Source organism: Marmota marmota, unplaced genomic scaffold (assembly GCF_001458135.2).
Source record: "Marmota marmota marmota unplaced genomic scaffold, marMar, whole genome shotgun sequence".
In the NCBI taxonomy this organism is placed as follows: domain Eukaryota; kingdom Metazoa; phylum Chordata; class Mammalia; order Rodentia; family Sciuridae; genus Marmota; species Marmota marmota.
Genome location: NW_026000037.1, coordinates 59,429,067 through 59,448,482, shown reverse-complemented (window position 1 = coordinate 59,448,482; position 19,416 = coordinate 59,429,067). Strand labels below are relative to the sequence as shown.

Sequence of the window (19,416 nt, the reverse complement as noted above, 5' to 3'; positions counted from 1 at the left end):
TCAAAGGCAGATTGATTTTTGCATTATTCATAACTTTATCAAGAGTTTGAAGACTGTCACCAAGAGCAGTGCTGCTCTTGGTACCAGAGTCATTAATATAACCCAACTCTGTGGGACTGCATTTGTAGCTATTGAATTCTATTTAGCCACAGGTGCAAGCACCTAAAATTGTCCCATTAGTTCCTTTAGTGGGGTCATGCCTGAGCATTTGTACACTGCAATATGTATTTCAGTTTCTCCTTTATATTACATTATACTGACTCAAAATATAACGTGTGTACATGTTGCGTTTCTCTGAATTTCCTTTCAGAGGTGTGTTGGTTGTTAATAGAGTTGTTATAAAGAGAGCTCTGGGTATGATAGAGTTGAGAACTGCTGCACTATGAAGTACTAATATTTTTCCCCAGTACTGTCTACCAAAGAAACTGTACAAACAGAAACTTCAAGCTGAACTTGGTTGGACTGGGGAAAGTTATGTGTAAAACTAGAAAAACAGTTGCCTTGGCAAGAAAGCTGAGAAGTCTATATTTGGAATTATGGATAATCTCAAAACAAAATAAAATGAAAAACAAAACAAACTTCTCCAAATTAAAGGCTAAACTAAATACTTTTAAATGTCTTAATGATCTCAAATTAGAGAAAGGAGTATTAAACTGTACTATTATTTTACTATAATGTTGACTTTCATCAAGAAAAATTATGTGTTCATTTTTTAAAATATAAGATGGCTGAGAGATGGAGACTAATAAAAACAGACTATAATTGCATTTATGCAACTGAATGTACTCCATATATAACTAAAAATAATGAGTTTTTGGAAAGGGTCAATTAATACTTTTCAATATAACCGTACCTCAACATTTTTCCATGAACTGAAATGAGAACTGGCTGATATGGATAATGATTTCTGTCATATTTTCATACTGAAAAACTTTTTTGACACGACATCTGACAAAGTACACAAAAACTCACATCATTTAAAATAATCTGACATGGTCAAATATCAGTTAAATCTAGACCAAAACACTTTATGTAAGGGATTATTTTGGTGCATTAAAAAGTACTTTAAAATAGAATCCAAAGCATGTAGGTCCTGATTATGTAACTGTGGACATTCCTAATACATTAAAACATTCTGGATTAACTAGATCTCAGCACCAGGTTTGTGGTGCTGCTTACAATGTTTTTAAATAAAGATTCACATTTAAAATTAAAATATTTCCCAATCATTCAATTAGTCATGACATTTTTAAAAGATCACATCCTTTTTTTGCACCATATTCTACATAAGATATAAAAATTACTTTTTAAGTCAAATTTTTATCTTTCAAATGTATAGTCAAGAATAGTGAATTGTTTTATGAAGATTTCTATGTTAATCAAATTGTTTTGCTTCTTAGAACAAAACACATTTTACATAAGAATCTAAATATTTATAAGTGTAGTAATTATGCTGCCAGAACATTCTGAATGCCCACTGATAGAGTTTCATGGAAATGACAACAGCAAATATACTCATCTGTTGATGAGTATATTTAAAAACTCCTTAGTAATGCCCTCTTAAAGCCAGGCCTTCCATAAGGGTTCACCGTTTACTTTTTAAGTTTAATAGGGCTTTATGCATCTAGCTTTAGTAAGATTTAATATTAGAAAAAAAAAAAGATGGTTTAAAGTCTTACATTTCATTATTAAGGGTTTAGAAGCAAAGATCTTCAGATATATTTTTAGAAAGTACTAATTTCCTATAGATGCAAAAAGCAGTCCTAAATGGTGAGACTGAATCAGGACTCACATCTAGGTAAGAGCAATGTGCCAGTCTCAGTTCCCCGATTCTGATACTGTCCTATAGCTATGTAAGGTACCAGAGGGAAGCTGGGTGATGGGGATGATTCTTTGCAATATTTTTACAAATCCCTGTGAGTCTGTAATTATTTCAAGATAGAAAGTTAAGAAGAAAAGTAACTCTAATAACTGGATGTAGACATTACAGGTGACTAGACCACATTTAAAATTTTTCCTTGATGGTTTAAACACATCATTCTTTATTTAAATGAGATCTGTTAAAAATACAGTTACCTTTTTTCAACCCAATAACCAAAGGTACTCAGCATTAAAATAATTAGAAACTGAAAAGATTTTGTACATTATATTTCTTTAAGTCTTAATTTTGTTACTAAATGAAATCAACCTTTGGGAATTACCTTAATGCTATGTCAACAAAATTTGTTTTGTAAACAGGTACCTCCAATTTATGAGGTGAGAGGAAGATACCTTCTTGAATGACAATGAAAACTGCATTTAAACTTAATTTCCATGTTTTTGACAAATAAGTACTGTGCAGAATGAAAACAGCAGATAAGTATCCCTATAATACCAAATTTTACTTAAATTCATTAGAAAGTTGAGAGAACTCACATCACATGTGGTTTCTTTCCACTTGCTGCTATATTTAATACATACAGTATGGAGGGCTCCATGCACCACAAACTGATCATCAAAACAGACCACAGCTAAAGGGTGTGCTCCTTGGATGGAGGGAGGGCTGCATCCTCGACTACAATGCTAAAGGGGCTCTGAAGGTCCTGCACGAGTAATTGCCAATCCTTCTCTTCATCTTTTGATATTCAATGTTTTAAAAATGCTTTAGATTAGATTTACCCCTATTCTGCCATTCTTCAGCTAAATTTTATTTTTAAAATATTAATTATTCTGTCTTACACTTATCTGGATGGTCCACTTAGCTTTAAATACCCTTTTCTCTTGGTTTATCTCAGTGCAGGTAGTGGGCAAGATCACCCCGGGTGCTCTGCTCTAGAGTCAACAGAAGGTCAATAATGTTCTTCACTTTCATTTGTAAGCCCTGAATCAAACATTGAATCATATCATTGGCAAAATAAAAAGAACAGAAATAAGTAGGCTCTCATATCCTAAAAACATCGGCTGTCCATGTGTGAGATCTTACTTAACTGCACACTGGGACTTGCCATCACATCTAATTAAAACTGAGCAGCTCCTGTGAAACAATGGGGAAGGCACACTCTTGCACACAACTCCTTTTCATTTCTTAAACAAGCAGTTCTCTCTCATCAAGTTCAGCTATCATCAACATTTCATCCATCCCCAATGAATCAGGAGGACAAATTAATAAGGTAACTCTGGATTATGTGACCTTAAAGAAGTAAACTTGGTTTCTCCTAGTCAATAGCAGCTTTTTGATTAATCCAGCTTTTCCTGCATTCACCTGGGAAGCAGATCAAGCTAATTCTTTTAAGGCATTAAAAAGGGGATCTTTTTATATATTCACTGTTTGGAAAATTATTTTATCTTAAGGCTACACTCTTACCATTGTGGAGGGCACAGATAAGATTGGAAAATGAAGAAGTTTTGTGAAATAAAGTTGTTTCACCTTGCAAAGACAACTGCATACTTCCATTACATGATCTAAGTTCTTATAATACCTTGATATTGGATGCTTCATCCTTATGCTGAGAATTTCCATGGCTCTGCGTTTCAGGCACAATTTTAAACCTTTCAAAATGTAGTTGCTCTCTTTGATATGAATGTGCCATGTTCTCTGATGTAGGCTCATAGGTCCAACTAACTGAAAGCCTCAATTTGTGGGAAGAAGAAAAGCGAGGCTGGGGACACAGCACAAACGGTGTTTACGCCACTGAAGTTCTTTTGAAATGGAAAGGCTCTGCATGAAGAAGCGAACAGTTATGCCACTGCCTCGCCAATTCCAGTGAGGAGCTCATCTTCAATGTAGTGTTCAACGTAGGTGGCAAAACTGTAATTTTTCCCTTTTTTGAAACTATTTTTTCTTCTTTTATTTTTGAAATTCTCATCTAAGCGACAGTTTCTTGTACTATAGTGACTCCTGCTGGGAGAGGTAAGTTGAAGTAGCTGAAGGTCTCTTACAGATATATCAACTCCCGGCCAGTAAAAAAGATGTCCTAAACGCAGGAGATGGAGTTAAACTGTTCCCCTACCTTGGACGCAATGGCTTCTTTCATCACTAAGAACAAACCCCTAGGTTTTACAATTGAGACTGAGAAACTAGTACAGTACTTGTACAATTTTTGATCTACAGCATCACGACGTGAAGCTGCAACAATTAGATGTAAAGGGTCCATTCATGAGGAATAACATCACTTTGACCCTTTGTGTTAGCTCCTACTGCTAATCTTTCCATAAGCGTGAACTTACTTTCAATTTGAAGAAGATGAAAAAGTCTTTTGCAAAACCCCAATACTGTTTTCTGATCTATGTACCTGAATGGAGAAACGTAGTCTTACCTCGTTTTTTTCCACTACAAGCCAAGCTACTTGTAATCCTTCCAAACCTTTAAAGGGGACCTCCCTTGTTAGCATCTCCCAGAGAACCTGGAACAAAAAGAAAACGGAATTTTATTCTTGTACTTTATATTTTTGGTATATTACTGAAACTTTACATAATATTTAATTGTATCCAATTACCAGATACAACCAACCCCATCTGTAGAAACTTGGACAAAATATATATTGATGCATAGGACTTCTTTCACATATTATATACTTTTAATGTTCTTTTTTTAAAATATAGAAACAAACTTAGTCAAGAAGTTAGATTACCTAGAGCCACACTTAAAATTTTATGAAATTAATGGGCCTGAGTAATTTAACTTAATCTCATGAGTTACTAGAATTTTCACCTATTCCCACAAATTAGATTTTTATGTTTTGTTACAAAAAGTTAAAATTTTTTCTACCTTCAATCTCTGCTACATTTCTCTATACAATAAAAACTAGAAATGCAACTATGTTTTTAAAAGTTCAATAATGGTCTCATTAAAAAACAAAAAACAAAAAACTTGAGCCCCTAATCCAAATCACTGGCAAACCTATCTATCCCACAATGGGAGATATATGCAAAATTATAATATTTAGATTTTGTGTCTTGAACAATTTTCTCTCAAAATGAGGCAGTCTAAAGGATCCGTTCTTAGCTACCTATAATTTACAATACCATATTCTAAAATGTAATAAACACTGTAGACACATAATAGCTGATTGTGTATATGTGAGTTTATATGTGTTTCACCTTACACAATTCTTAAGATCAGTATGGTTAATAAATCTGACCTGTATTGCCCAGAGAAAGAAAACTGGTACCAGAAATACTGTTGATTTTGGTTTCTCTAAACACTGAATAACGGAGATTTGGAAACTCAGTTATTTTCTCTGTTTAAACAAATGTACATCCAAAATTTGAGTCTACCAATATTTGTAAAGTACAAAAAACCTCAAATTTTTTATTTATTTATTTTTTAGTTTTAGGTGGATACAGTATCTTTATTTATTTTTATATGGTGCTTAGGATCGAACCCAGTGCCTCACATGTGCTAAGTGAGCACTCTACCACTTGAGCCACAACCCCAGCCCAAACAACTCAAATTTTATCAATAATAATAACTTTATCAATGTCAATGACATTATCCTCATTTTCTAGGTGAGGAAACTAGGCTTTAGAAAGTTAAGCAAACTTGCCCAAAGACACTCAGCTTTCAAGTGGCAGAGCCAGAATATGAACTTGCTCTAAAGGTCAAACTCTAATCCCAGGTAATTCTAGGGAAGGGGAATCCACAGCACTAGAGTGACATTATAGTCACGGAGCCACGGCAGCAGTGAGTGAGGAGAGCATTCAGTAGCTTAGGTTTAGATTTCCCTTGTTCAAAACACAAAATGAGAATATTCAAATGAGCATATAGATAATGGACATGTGCTCTATTAGAATAAGTCCTATAAACCTTTAGCTGTATGTTCACTATTTCCTCAGCCAGTGCTCAGTCTCTTTCGAGCCACAACATGTTAAACGAATGCTGGCTAATACGAAGACAATTAGCAGGAAAATCAGGGAAATTGGCAGATGCTGCTCAAGCAAGAGAAAAAAATCCACTGAAGCCTCTTTGGGCTTTTAATCAAGTGTATAAGGTACTTCTTTAGAAGAGCTGCTGAATAATTCTATTTGAGTCACACAAGTGATTAGGAAAAGGTAAGGGGCATCCCAGAAGGGGACAATTCTAGTGGCGGCTGTAAGGAAGGAAGGGTGGGAGCCACACAGGTATGCAATCACCCCGACACTCCATCTGCACCAGGGAGGGGGGTGGGGCAGTGAATGGGCTGGCAGGAAATGAAGCCCCTCAATTCACAATTACCACTCCACTGGTGTTGGGGATGGGAAGGGAAGGATATGAAGAGCAAGTAAGTTAATGAATTTGGCATTCCTAAGGAGAATGGGAATAGGTAATCAGCCTCAAATAAATCAATTGCTCCAGATCCCAAAATGTTCAGATGAGCAGTCTTGCACCTCCTCCTTTCTTAGTTTGGCCTGCACACACCTTATATACTCATACATGTATACTCAAACGCGTTTGCACACACACACACAAACTGGATATTGCAAGGTGAAGTGCAACACCGGAGTTTGAGAAAACAATATCAGAATGCTATTTATTCTTCATTCTTTATTTTAAGATACTCTGCTGGAAATGTCCTAAATTTAATAAGATCCAAGTTATACTTCTCTAAGAGCTCTAACTCTGAAAAAACAGGGCGATTTCATTTCACTTTCTCTTGGTGTCGCAGATGAGCTACCATAGCTGATGGAGGCAGGCACTTGATGGGTGTAAAACTGGCGATGGCAGAGTGAACTGCTGTGAACCACCACGTCGTGAAGCCCAGACAGGGTCTTTGGTTTGATTCTAGTATCAGCACATTTCAAGATTTCCTTTTATTAATTCTTCAGATTTGGGAAAGTACCAAAAAGCAGGTGGTATAAGATAGGATGGCTTTTTCTACACTCAATAAAATGGCATTTGGCACAAAAAAACTAACTAAGCTGAGGAAGTCACTTGGAGGTCTAAAAATATATTAAATGATGCCTTAAAATACCAGTTGGGAGAATGTAGGCCAAATATTATCGTGATCTTTCACCTTAAAAATATTTTCCAACTCATTGTGTATTGGGACATCCTCACACTTCAACTGTGCTCACAGGAAAATTTCTATTTTCAGTTTACAGAACAGAAACTTGGATGAGGCTGTGGACTTCTCCTGCCTTTTCTCTTACAAACAATAAAAAGCCATTACCTGAGCCTGGCTGGTTCTGGAACAGGGCTCACAGACAAGCATGGCAGAGAGGCTGTCTCTTGAGCTACTGCTTTTAAAGCTGGTTTTGGCTGAGAAGCCTCATGAAAGCTAATCCTTTCTGCACTGTCATTAAGATGGCTTTGTTTTTAGAGGGTGGTGAGACCTTGTATTCTCAGAAGGCTTATTCTTCCAATGCTTTTCTGAAGCTTTTTTTTTTCTTGTGGATTACACATCAAACACTTTCTGGTTTGGTCCTTCAAGAGAAGTTATCATAATAGAGTAGAAACATGTCCTTTTATCAATGGAAAGAGAAACAATTGCCTGCCTAGCAATGTTTACCAGCTTAGAAACAAAGATCACAAGATCCATTTCTGGCACTGGGGGCACATTTGTTTTAAGGCAGTACAAGGCTAGTTAGTTTTGCCATGTGTTAAGAAATAACACAAGTTTATCAATCTGGGCAGCACTAGTATTTTTGAGAGTTATTAGGGAACTAAATCCTGGTAGAAAAAATTTAAAAACCAAGAGTAAAACTACATTGCATTTTTGAGGTTTCAATAAGGACAACTCTTCCCTATCTATCTGCGTGTGACTTGTGCAGAAGGGGGAGATTACAATCAACAGAAGAAGCTGTTAATGAACTGTGGGATGTGCTAGGCAAACAGATGCTCCTGCTAACAAATGAGTCTTGGTTATGCACCTCTTTTTTAAAATGACATCAAAAAAATTCTATATCACATTGTTTTCCTAGATAGGGACTATTTTCAAGGTTTGCAAACCACTAAAGTCTAAAACTAACATGGACCCAACCTTAACAACTGTCCTCTCCTGCTCTTTGATGTAATTTCTACTTTGAACCCATAATGCTTCCTTCATTAAAAAAAAAAAAAAAATTGTGCAATTGTTTAAACCAAAGAGTTCTGGGAAAGCATGGGTGTACTTATTCTTTCACTAATGATGTTATTTAGAACAAACAGAATGAGAAGGAGTCGGAATTAAGCAGAATCTTGAATTCTTGTCTAAAATTAAATTAGTATTTGCACATTTTTCTGAATGGAATTCTGTTGATAGGAGTTCTTTGCAGGAGGCAAACCAGTATCCGACTCAAACCTCTCTCACTTCAAGAAAGACAAATGATAGAAGCTGTTTTAAAACAGAGTCACTAAGGAGGCATTTCTGTTCCCCCCAGGTAAGGGAAGGCTCCAATATGAATGTGAATTGATACTGATACTGTCACGTGGCAGGGACTAACAGGTTCTGTGGAGTGACATCTGGCATACAAATGTCAATCGACCCAATGTTCTGCTGGCTGGAGTAAGTTAAACTACTTTAGAGAATGACTTGATAAGCATTTGTTAAATTCCTTCCTCAGTTAAACCAAATCAAACCAACCAATGGTAGGGTCAGTAAACAAGTAAATAGAAGGCCTAATCTACAAACAGATCCACTCAGGTCCTCTGGAAAGCAGAGCCCAGTTGCCTGTGTGAAAGTTTTCAATAAAACAAACTGAACACCTGCAGCTGCAGAAAGGCAGACTCAGACTGTGCTTAAGAGAAGGGGTCAAGGTTTGAAAGAGACTGTAGAGACACAGGAAAGATCCTAACCAAAGTCATCTCTCAACAACTTTTATGGCTTATGTGCATAAAGGCATTTGTTCTTGGTTCTTGGAACCCAGTCATTAACTTCAGTTAATGAAGAGCAGATAGGTGCACCTCACATCAGAGGCCTGGGCAACTGAAAGACTTTGAGAGAAGGTAGCATGGAGTTTGTTTTCATAAGTGAAATAATATTAAGAATAACTAATAATATGAGAATAACTTACAGTTATATCTTTATATCAAAAATTTCTAACAGGGAAATTCTAAGACTTGGAGAAAATTTTCAAAGTAAAAGCATAGGCAGCCAGTTATTATTCCTTGTAGAGTGTGAAAATAAACCTCAGATCTTTTAATTCATAAAACTATGCAAAATAATTTAAAAACCATGACCACCAAATTATGTTTATATATATATCTCACGTAATTCTTTGTAGGTATTTATGCATCAGATGTCATTATAAAAACATGAATGGGGGCTGGGGTTGTGGCTCAGTGGTAGAGCCATGTGAGGCCCTGGGTTTGATCATCAGCACCACATAAAAATAAATAAATAAAATAAAGGTATTGTGTCTATCTACAACTAAAAAATAAATATTAAAAAAAGTGACTGGAACATAAACCTCAAATTCAAAACAGCAGTTTTGAATATGATATCACAGAAAACACAAAAGGTATTAAACTATCTTGTATATATGTATAGATTAAGTAAACTTTATATCTAATTTGTTCTAATTAGTTATACATGACAGTAGATATACAAGTTTTTATATTTTTATATGCACATGAAAGGAGTAAAAACTGCCCACCTATTGAATTGCTATTGAACAGTCAGCTGGCACAAGCTGCAGATAAGCTATGTTGCTTATTTTTCGTCTCCTTGTTCCACAGTGGGGCCTGCAAAGTATGGTCTCTTAAAGAACATGAGCAGGATTGTTATTTTTAAAGGGTTTGTAAAACACAAAGAGGGATATGTATCAGAGACTGTGAGTGGCTCTCAAAGCCAAAAATATGTACTACCTGGTCCTTTGTAGAAAAGTTTTGTTACCTTTTGTTCTGGTACCAGTGAGTAGGCCACATATAATTTAAATTGCCCTAAGTTGGTGTCAGCACAGTGCCTAACTCAATACATTAATTTTGCTTAAATATGAAGGAACATAACCTCATAAGAGAACAGATCCCCATTTTCAGAATCCTCATAAGATGAAAAAGTCTGATGATTAGACTGTAGTAAACTTTGACATAGAAGACCTATTTTAGAATCTAGTCTCTGAAATTTTCATTTTACTTATTTTCCTTTTTTTCAGTGAGAATTATTTCATCACTATCTATAATAGTGTATAGTTTTCATTCTTAGAAACACTAGAGAGGAATTGGAGATTTAGCTTGATGTTACTGTTGTCGTTTAACCTTTAAAATTCTAGCCTTCAGCCAAAACACATATTTCATTCTAGAAATGATTTTTTTCAATAGCCAACAAAACTCATCTCTATTAAAGTAATTTGGTACATAGGCTGTGTTATGATTTAGAAAGATCTAGCCAACTGAAAAAGACCAAAGTGTAATGAAGCCAGCAGTAAATACCCAGAGACTGATTAAAGAAAGGGAACATGTTTGCCCATGTTGACCTCCTCTTACACTGTTAGTAGTACCTTCAGTGAGAATACACATAACTTCAGGAAGAAAAGCATGCTGATTTGAGCCCAAACTGGTCTTCTTTTCCTATTATAATGAAAATGTCCATTTAAAAAGTAATGGTACAGAGAGGTAGCACACATAGCATGAATACAAGGAGATGAGATGCAAAGACAAGGAGTTCCAAATACTGTTTTGGATTTTTTAAAAGGAATATAGAACTCATCCTCAAAGAAAGGCAGCAAATGAATTCTTTCTCCAGCAAGATGTGCTCCCACCTTGGGTTGCTTTTTTCCAGGATGATCCATCTCCTCACTCCTGCATAAGTTCCTGCTCCCTAACTGGCTCCCTCCTGTGGTCTCTATTCCCTGAGCATCTTTCCCCACACTTCCACAGGATTCCATTCTTCTTTGATGCTCTGTTGTCATTCTCCTGTAATACCTCAGATTCTTGTTCCAGATGGTCACTACTACTCTGTCACTTGCAGTAGACATCTGCTAAGTGCCAAGTACATTTTCTTTTGTACTTTTAGAAACTCACTAATCACTTTAATAGTTGACACTCAAAAGTTTCCTATTAATTAACTCACTTGGCATGTCTATTGTTGGGTTTTATATTGCTTGAGAAATCTATCATACGGAAGTCCTATTCCAAATGATCCACATTTCCCCTGAATTCCAGAGATAGTCTCTGGTTGTATTTTAACCTAGCAAAAAAGTACTCTGCAGGAGAGCCTTAGGCTAACTCAGGTTCTGTTTCTTGGAAGTGGTACTACTTTTGTCTCAACACAGTATAAATAACTCAGATGCATAAAAGTGATAAAAGCACAAATTTCAACAACTGGGACGTGTTCTCCCCATGCCTCAGCTTTAGACATTCCTCCAAAAACAGCTGTACACTCAACACTAGGTTCAATTATGAAGTCTCTTTTCTCTAGGCTGTTTTGTTTCTGCATTTCCTTTAGCAAACAAGAAACAAGAAGTGAACTCACCACACCATAGGAATAAGTGTCACACGTTTCAGACACAGGTAGACTTTGGATAACTTCTGGAGCCATCCATGGGAAAGTTCCCACCAAGGACATGTGTGTTGTATGGTTATGGAACCGAGAGGCACCAAAATCGCAGATCTGAGAACAGAGAAACCAGGATTAACTTTGTACTTAGTAACTAATAAGAGAATTATCAGACGTTAAAAAAAAATCTTTTTTTTTTTTTTTAATTAAAAGAGAGTCATACCTTCAATACTCCATCAGCAGCTATAACAACTAAAAAAAAAAAGATAAAGTATGACAATCATCTATTAAATTGTCTTATACTGAAAAAAGCATAACCTTCTATTTCTAGCTTCAATATGTTAAATTTCTAATTTGATATTATAAAAGACAAAAATCAAAATATTTACCTTATTAAAGATTTTGCAAAAGAGATCTGACATTAATAAAAGCTTAATTCCATGAGGTACTGACTTAAAAGGCTTTTAAGACACTTGATATAAACAAATGCAGTACTGTCCAGTAAAAAAGGCACCAAATTAGAGTAGTTAGGAGAACCAAATTTTTACCTGGGTTTTGCTGGTAGAATGCCAATATGATACTGAGGAAATCATTAGCATCATTACTTTATGGTATATATAGTTCTTTCTCCCAACTGAAGAATAATTTTCTTTTCTTTTTCTTTTTAATTTCTTTTTATAGTGCATTGTAGTTATATATGATGGTGGGATTTACTTTGACATATTCACAAATGCATAGTACATAGTTTTCCAAATTTCAATCCGCAGTACTGGCCCATTCTCCCCTCTTCCCCCAATCCCCCTCTATTCTACTGATCTTCTTTCTATTTATTTTTACTGGTAGTTATATATAATTGGAATGCATTGTGATATACTCATACATGCACATGGCATAACTTAGTCAACTTTATTCCCCAGTTCGTCCCCTTTGCCTTTCCTCCTCCCTCAGCCCCCTGTTTCTACTCTACTGTTCTCCTTTGTATTTTTGCAAGATACCTTTTGTTTATTACTTTTTTCTCTTTAGCTTCTGCATACAGAGAAAACATCTGACCCTTGACTTTCTGAGTTTGGCATATTTCACTTAGCATGATGTTCTGTTCTATCCATTTACAAGTAAATGACATAATTTCATTCTTCTTATGGCTGAGTAGAACTCCATTGTATATGTACCACATTTTCTTTATTCATTCATCTATCAATGAGTACCTAGGCTGATTCCATAACTTAGCTATTGTGGACTGTACTGCTATAAATACTGATATACATGTATCACTACAGTATGCTGATTTTTTTAATCTTTTGGATAAAAACTATGGAGTAGGATAGTTGGGTCATATGATGGTTCCATCCCTATTCTTCTGAGAAATTTCCATACTGCTTTCCAAAGTGGTTGTACTAATTTCCAGTCCCACTAACAATGTATAAGTGTACCTTCTTCCCCATATCCTCACCAGCAATTATTATTTGTATTCTTGATAATTGCTGTTCTGAGTGGGGTGAGATGAAATTTCAGTGTAGTTTTGATTTACAACTCCCTGTTTGCTAAGGATATTGAACATTTTTTCATATATTTGTTGACCATTTGTAATTTGAAAAATAATATTCTTTTTAAAAAATTTAAAGAAATTTTTAGTTGTAGATGGACAAATACCTTTATTTTGTCTGTTTATTTTTATGTGGTGTTGAGGATCGAACCCAGCTCCCTACTCGTACGAGGCAAGTGCTCTACCACTGAGTCACAACCCTGGCCCCTCAAAATAATATTCTTAAATGCAGAGACAATGTTCATTTATTTCCTTATTCATACATTCATTCATTCATTTAACAACTATTTGCTGAATATCTACTCTGGCAACAGCCATGTATATGCTTTATACAGAAGGTGAATGAGACTGGCACTGTCTTGGCTCTGGTGGAGTTTATGGTCTGATCAGAGAGAAAATTAAACATCAACAATAAAGTGAAAAAAAATTCCACAATGAGAGAGAATGAGAGTATTATGGACCCAACCCACAGGGATATCCAAGTCTTCAGAGGTCAGATGAAGTTTTCAGGAAGAAATGATGCTTATACAAAGACCTAAAAATGTAGGGGCTAACTAGAAATGAGGCGTGCTGGAGGAGGAAAGTAGTTTTCTGGGCAGAAAGAGAATCTATGCAAAACCTCAGGAGCAGAAGACAAGGCATGACAATTTTGGGAGGCAGGGTCAAGTAAAGAAGAGCCCTTGTGAGAAATGGAAAGTCAACCAACAATTTTCATGAAGAAAGGAAATGAGCAAATGTGCAGGAAGCAGACCATGTTATAGAAGCGAAAAAGAGACAAAGAGGGAGCTGTGCATGCAAGAGGTTGTGGCCCAAGAGACAGATGAGGATGACAGTACTAGTGCTGTGAAAAAGGACAGGAAAGAAATAGTGAGTCGAGAAATACTCAGGACACAAGGGTGAAATTCCCTGCGGTGTATTTATACATACACATACAATGATTTTTAAAAATTCATTCTGCATTTCTCCTCCTTTTCCATCCCTCCTTCCTCCCTCAAGATCTCCTTCTTCTACACTACTGATCTTCCCTATATCTTTTTTTTTTTTTTTTAAACTTTAAAAATGTCCTTTATTTGGTAACATACCTCTATTTTAAAATTTTTTCTTTTAAGTTATACACAACACCATGATATCCCCTGGAACTCAACCTGCTTAAGTTCAGTTCCCAGCATTCCCCAACTTCCCTCCCTCCCTCCACCAATCCTTTTTTAATCCATTTACAGTTTACTTTTTTCTTTTTAAATTTTTTTTTTAATTTTTAATTGATTTTATTTTTAAAATACATGACAGCAGAATGCATTACAATTCTTATTACACATGTAGAGAACAATTTTTCATATCTCTGTTTGTATATAAAGTATGTTCACACCAGTTCATGTCTTCATACATGTACTTTGGATCTTGTCCACTTTATAAGAAGCGTGGCCTTTTCTCCAGTTTCTAATAACATGTTCCTCAATTCTTTATGGTGGCTGATCCTCCTCCCCCCTCCTTCTTTCCCTTATTTTGCTCAAGGTTCCACATTGAGAGATATGACCCTTGATTCAACTTTGATTTTCTGAGACTAGCATATTTCACTTAACACAATGTTCTCCATTTTCATTCATTTATCAGCAAATACCATAATTTCATTAATTTCACCTTTAGGTATAAGTAGAAGGAATCAATCAAAATAAATTAATAGATGAGTAAAAGGAGGATCAAGTACAGTCAAGGAAGGAGAATGGGGAGAGGAAGGAGAAAGGGAAAGGGGGAGAATATGAACTATAATCGAATTCCATGCATGTTTGGTTTGTAGGGATAAACCTAGCTATTATGTTAAACTAGAATGCTCTAATTTTAAAAAGTAAAAAGAAAAAGGGTGGGAGAGAAAAAATACTCAGGAGACAGGATCAGTGAGGCTGGATGAATAGCTGGATATTGGGGATGAGGTTTCAAGGATGAAAGCAGATAAGGAGTGAAACAGCTTAATGGTTAGAACATGAGCTCTGGATTTAAATGGTTAATTCTGTTTTATTTAATCTCTGTCTTGGGCAACTGTACTGCCAGTCACTGGCAGAGGGATGCAGGAATGGTCTTTTAGGATTGAAGAAGAAGATGAAAAGATTAATTTGGACAAAATTCATTTTAGGGTCATGTAAAATATATACACACATGTCTAATAAGCAGATAGACAGTTTTGAAATTGAGACCTACATGGGAATATTAAGGTGTAAGTGGGAGTGGGAGGATAAGACCATAAGAGGAGAGAAGGCCAAGGACAGAATCCTGAAGTACTGCTTCTGGTATTTCTTTTGTAAGCCACGCATTGCCTGAACATGGTAGATAATCAGTACAGGTTTTTATTAGCTGCTACTAATGATTTTGATAGATGGAGAAAATAATCTTTGCATGACCTCATATGTAGAAATAGCCTTGGGGTAAACATGGTGTTAGACGTTTGCTACAAACTTTTGCAAATAGAAATGTAAATACTGCTAATATTACATTCAATTGTTTTTGAAAATCTCTAGTGCTTTCTCTTATTGTAAGATTAACAAATACTTTTAAAAATAACATTATAAAAATGTATAACATAGAAACTGGAATTCTTGTTCCTTTTCTCCGGGGGAAAAAATGCAAAAAATTGAGTCTTTATTTTTTCAATATGAGTTTTGTGCTCCTATCAAGTAACTGTACAGATTATAATTTTTTTTAAATGGTAAAGTAAAATTCTCCATTATTATATGGTCTTCATATTGATAGAATAGATAAACCCACAAATTAGTTAATTTGTTCTTTTGTGGAAGATTTAGAATCTACTGAAATCAAATAACTTGTTTAAATTGAAATTCTGAGCATGAACTGAAAATTTCCAGACATAGAACTCTGATACTTCCTAATAGATTCTAGATTATTTCCTAATGATTTCCTATTAGTCATCTATATCAAGAATGTTTAGTTCCAGGAAGCTTCTAAGATGAGCCAAAGGATAAGTGATGACTTAAAGAGGGCAAGATAGTCAGGCAGAGTCATCTCGACTAGGTTGGGGGTCCAACCTGGGCTCCTGAAGAGGGGCAGCTGCCAATAACTTTCCTTCCTCCCCATCTCTCCCACCCCTCCCAGTCAGACCTCACAGTCCTAAGTATGAGCAAGCATACCTTGCTCATTCCCTGGTCCTCCTCCTCTACTTGCTATAGCTACCCATTCTAAGAAGCACACTACTATCAAACACCCCTTTTTGCAACACTGACCTAAAGATTTTCTTAAAATAAATAATTCTCCTCCTTACTGCAAGTTGCTTGGAAATAATAAAAAAAAGTAATTGATAGCGAGATTTTTTTCTTTAAAGTAGCAAACTTTGATGTTTGCTTGAGCTAGTTCTGCTTTAGCTAAATAATCTTACTGCCTTTCTCCCATAACTTTGAAGTGATGTAATGGAAGAAGCACTGTTACTATTCCTACTTGAAGGTAATGTCTAACTGCAAGTTATTTTAAAATGTTCACTCTCCAAAATATAAAACAAAGAATCATAAATAGACTATAGAAAGTACAAAAGTAGAGAAGGAAAAGAAAAAAGGCCTTTATTTCCAAACTCCTAAGCATACTGATCATTTTTGGGCACTATTCCAGGTAATATGGGCAAGGATGACATAAAAATTTATACCGTATAATGAAGAAGTAACAGAAATGAAACTCAAAAATGCTAGTACAGAGAACCATGTAAACATAGAAAACTAAAAATACATGACTACACACTTTGACCCAGCAATACCTCTTTTAGGAAATGACTCCAAGGAAAAATTAGGGATGTGTTGAAAAATTTGGCTGGAAGGTATTAAACCAAACATTTCTTATCATAGGAAAAAATGTAAACAATCCAAATTGTCCACATTCTGTGCTATATTCATACAGTGGAACATTATGCAGCTTCCTCAAACAATATAGAGAATTTTGATATTTATTAACAGTGGAAAATTTTCATGGTATCAGTAGTGAGTCAAACATCAGGTCACAAAGGATAAATAAAGCATGATCCTTATTTCTATACACAGGTGCATGTAATCTGTAATGTGTAAAAAAAACGTATCACTACATTACCATTTCTTGACTTGAGATCTCTGTGAATCACCTTAACAGGGGCCTCCATATGTAAATAGTGCATTCCTTTTCATACAAGAAAGAAAAAAGACCTATTAATATTTTTCAATACTGCATCAGTATTACCATGCATATTTTCACAAAGAATTCAATAGCAGAAACTAAATCCACATGCTCTATTCTTCCAGGATTGATAAAACAGAAATAGGCTATGTCTACATTAGTAACATTTATTTAAGCAAGATTTATGTCTTAATCTCTTAGAGGTTGGAATTTGATTGGTACAGCTAGCTTCTTATAATACCTAGTAAGGACACCTTAGCTTTCTGGAATTTGTATGAATATAGCATGGGAATCACTGGAAAAAGTGCTCCATGACTAGGTATCCTACTACCAACTGCCTTCTGCACCCGCTAAAGTTGTTTCCCATTTGTATATGGATATCTGCAGGTTTGCAGTTACCCAGCTGGTTTATTTTTCTCAGTACTCATTCTAATAAGACCTGGGAATGAAGATAGGGCAGGAGTGGGAGCCGGGAGGACTGCTGAGTTATGACCGGTAAAGGATTTTATGATCTTAAGATAGAAAAATATATAGTAGTTACAAAATATTTTATTTTGTAAACTAAAATATTTTCACCAGGATAAATCTTTGAAATAATCTTTATTTAAACATACTACAAAATTCTCTCCAACATATTTATAATATGAATCAAGATACATAAGTATAAACTAAATGCATTCATTATTCTGAATAAAAAATTAGACTTTTTAAAAGATAATTTTTTGTGGTAACCTCCTTAGTAGTGTTTGACTCTTTTCATAAGAACATATTAGCTACACTTTTAGAAAAAAAATATTTTCTACTGAGTATTTATTTCTCCAGTTCTCTGTTCTAAATAATGGAGAAAATTGCCCCTTCCACTGCCAAATCAAACAGGTTCCTTTTGTTAATGAACTATCCATTGAAAACAATTTAATAATTAGGCTTTCATTTTTAAAAGTATATAGAATATTTCAATCTTATAAAGGTTAATTTATTAATAATCTATTATTCTGCTACTATTATGATTATTATATATTGAAGAAACATGAAAAGAACGAACACAGAAAATAAGAAAAAGTGTAAACTTCATATAATGATATCACTGAAAAGAGGGAAGTTAACAAAAGTATTAGAAATTAAATGTTCTTAAGAAAGAAGCAATTGGGACAAAGGGAATCTATTTTAATATGAAGTTCTACATACTTCAAACTATAAAAATTTAATAGTTACAACATGAGTAACATTTAATAATTTTATGATCCAATTTCATAGCTACTTCTCTCTTGATTTAGAAACAAATCCCTGAAATTTTTTCAGGTAAAATCTGTTTAATTACTATTAGAAACAAAGACAGTTTCAAGTATAAAAGCTTAAAATACAGGCAATTTCTTCCTCATGGCAGATTATTATTAAAAAGTACCATAAATTATTTGTGTGCAATGTATGGAATATACTTAAATAATATTTAGTGTACATATTACTATATAGTAATCATAATCATATAAAATTCTATTTAATTTGTTTTTATAAAATCAACTATAATTCAGCTTCATTTAGAAGGTTGAAAAATATGTCAATCAGGCTTAATATTCAGGGTTTCCTAAAAGAAAAAAAAAAATCTGATGGTGTCATTGAGAAGACTTTTAGGGAGGATTTGGAATTAATGGTGACATTTCAAGGCTGGATCCAAGTTGATCTGCTTAATTGTTCCTTTATGCACTGTTGACTGACTTGTGACAATTTCAGATGGACTGCTTCAACTCCCATTCCTCTTCCCATCCAGAAACAAGTGAATCTTTTTTAGCTTTGAGGACGTAACTCTTTCAACAGCAATGATGGTGAGCAATGCCTACTTCAAAATGCACAGGTCCACTCTCATTAATGGAATGAATTATTCAGTCTCTGATTTCTCAACATATAGTTGTTTCAGTAACTTCAAATCACAGTTAAAACTGAGAGGTGCCTCGCTGAACTTGAACAGAATCAACAAGGTCAAGCTTTCCTATTTAATCTCCAAGTTCTACTAGCTTTCTAGAGAGGTTTGAAGTTATTCCTAAAGAATTGTTTCTTTTTCCTTTTTATAGGCCATCTAAAAGGATCTTTTAAAGTTAAAAAATTATAATTATAAATAGGTAAAGACATCCTCAGCTGAGGCCAGATACATTAGTGCTTGCCTTTCGGACCAATTCACCAATTTGGCAAAGGGATTTTATTACTTCATAGATTTAGATTCTGTTCAGGGTGTCTACTTCCCCCCTCCTTTCCTACCCTTTACCTTAGGTTCTGCTTTGCTACTTTATTCTGTTCTGTTCTTTCCTGCCCTTCTAATGCTAGTCAGGAACTCTTGAAAAACTCCAGAAGGTCACAGCTGTGCTAGAA

The 19,416-nt window shown here is 34.9% G+C and overlaps 1 protein-coding gene across 7 annotated transcripts in view; it reads right to left on the bottom strand.

Annotated features, from left to right (window-relative positions):
- Map3k20 (mitogen-activated protein kinase kinase kinase 20) overlaps nt 1-19,416 on the bottom strand; it is a 172,541-nt gene that overhangs the window by 63,210 nt on the left and 89,915 nt on the right. For all 7 annotated transcript variants that reach the window (XM_048812504.1, XM_048812505.1, XM_048812503.1 and 4 more), the window contains 4 exons: nt 16,993-17,058; nt 11,596-11,624; nt 11,349-11,486; nt 4,296-4,382 (listed from right to left, as the gene is read on the bottom strand). In XM_048812504.1, the coding sequence (XP_048668461.1) occupies nt 4,296-4,382; nt 11,349-11,486; nt 11,596-11,624; nt 16,993-17,058 (320 nt within the window). The remainder of the gene's footprint in view (nt 1-4,295; nt 4,383-11,348; nt 11,487-11,595; nt 11,625-16,992; nt 17,059-19,416) is intronic.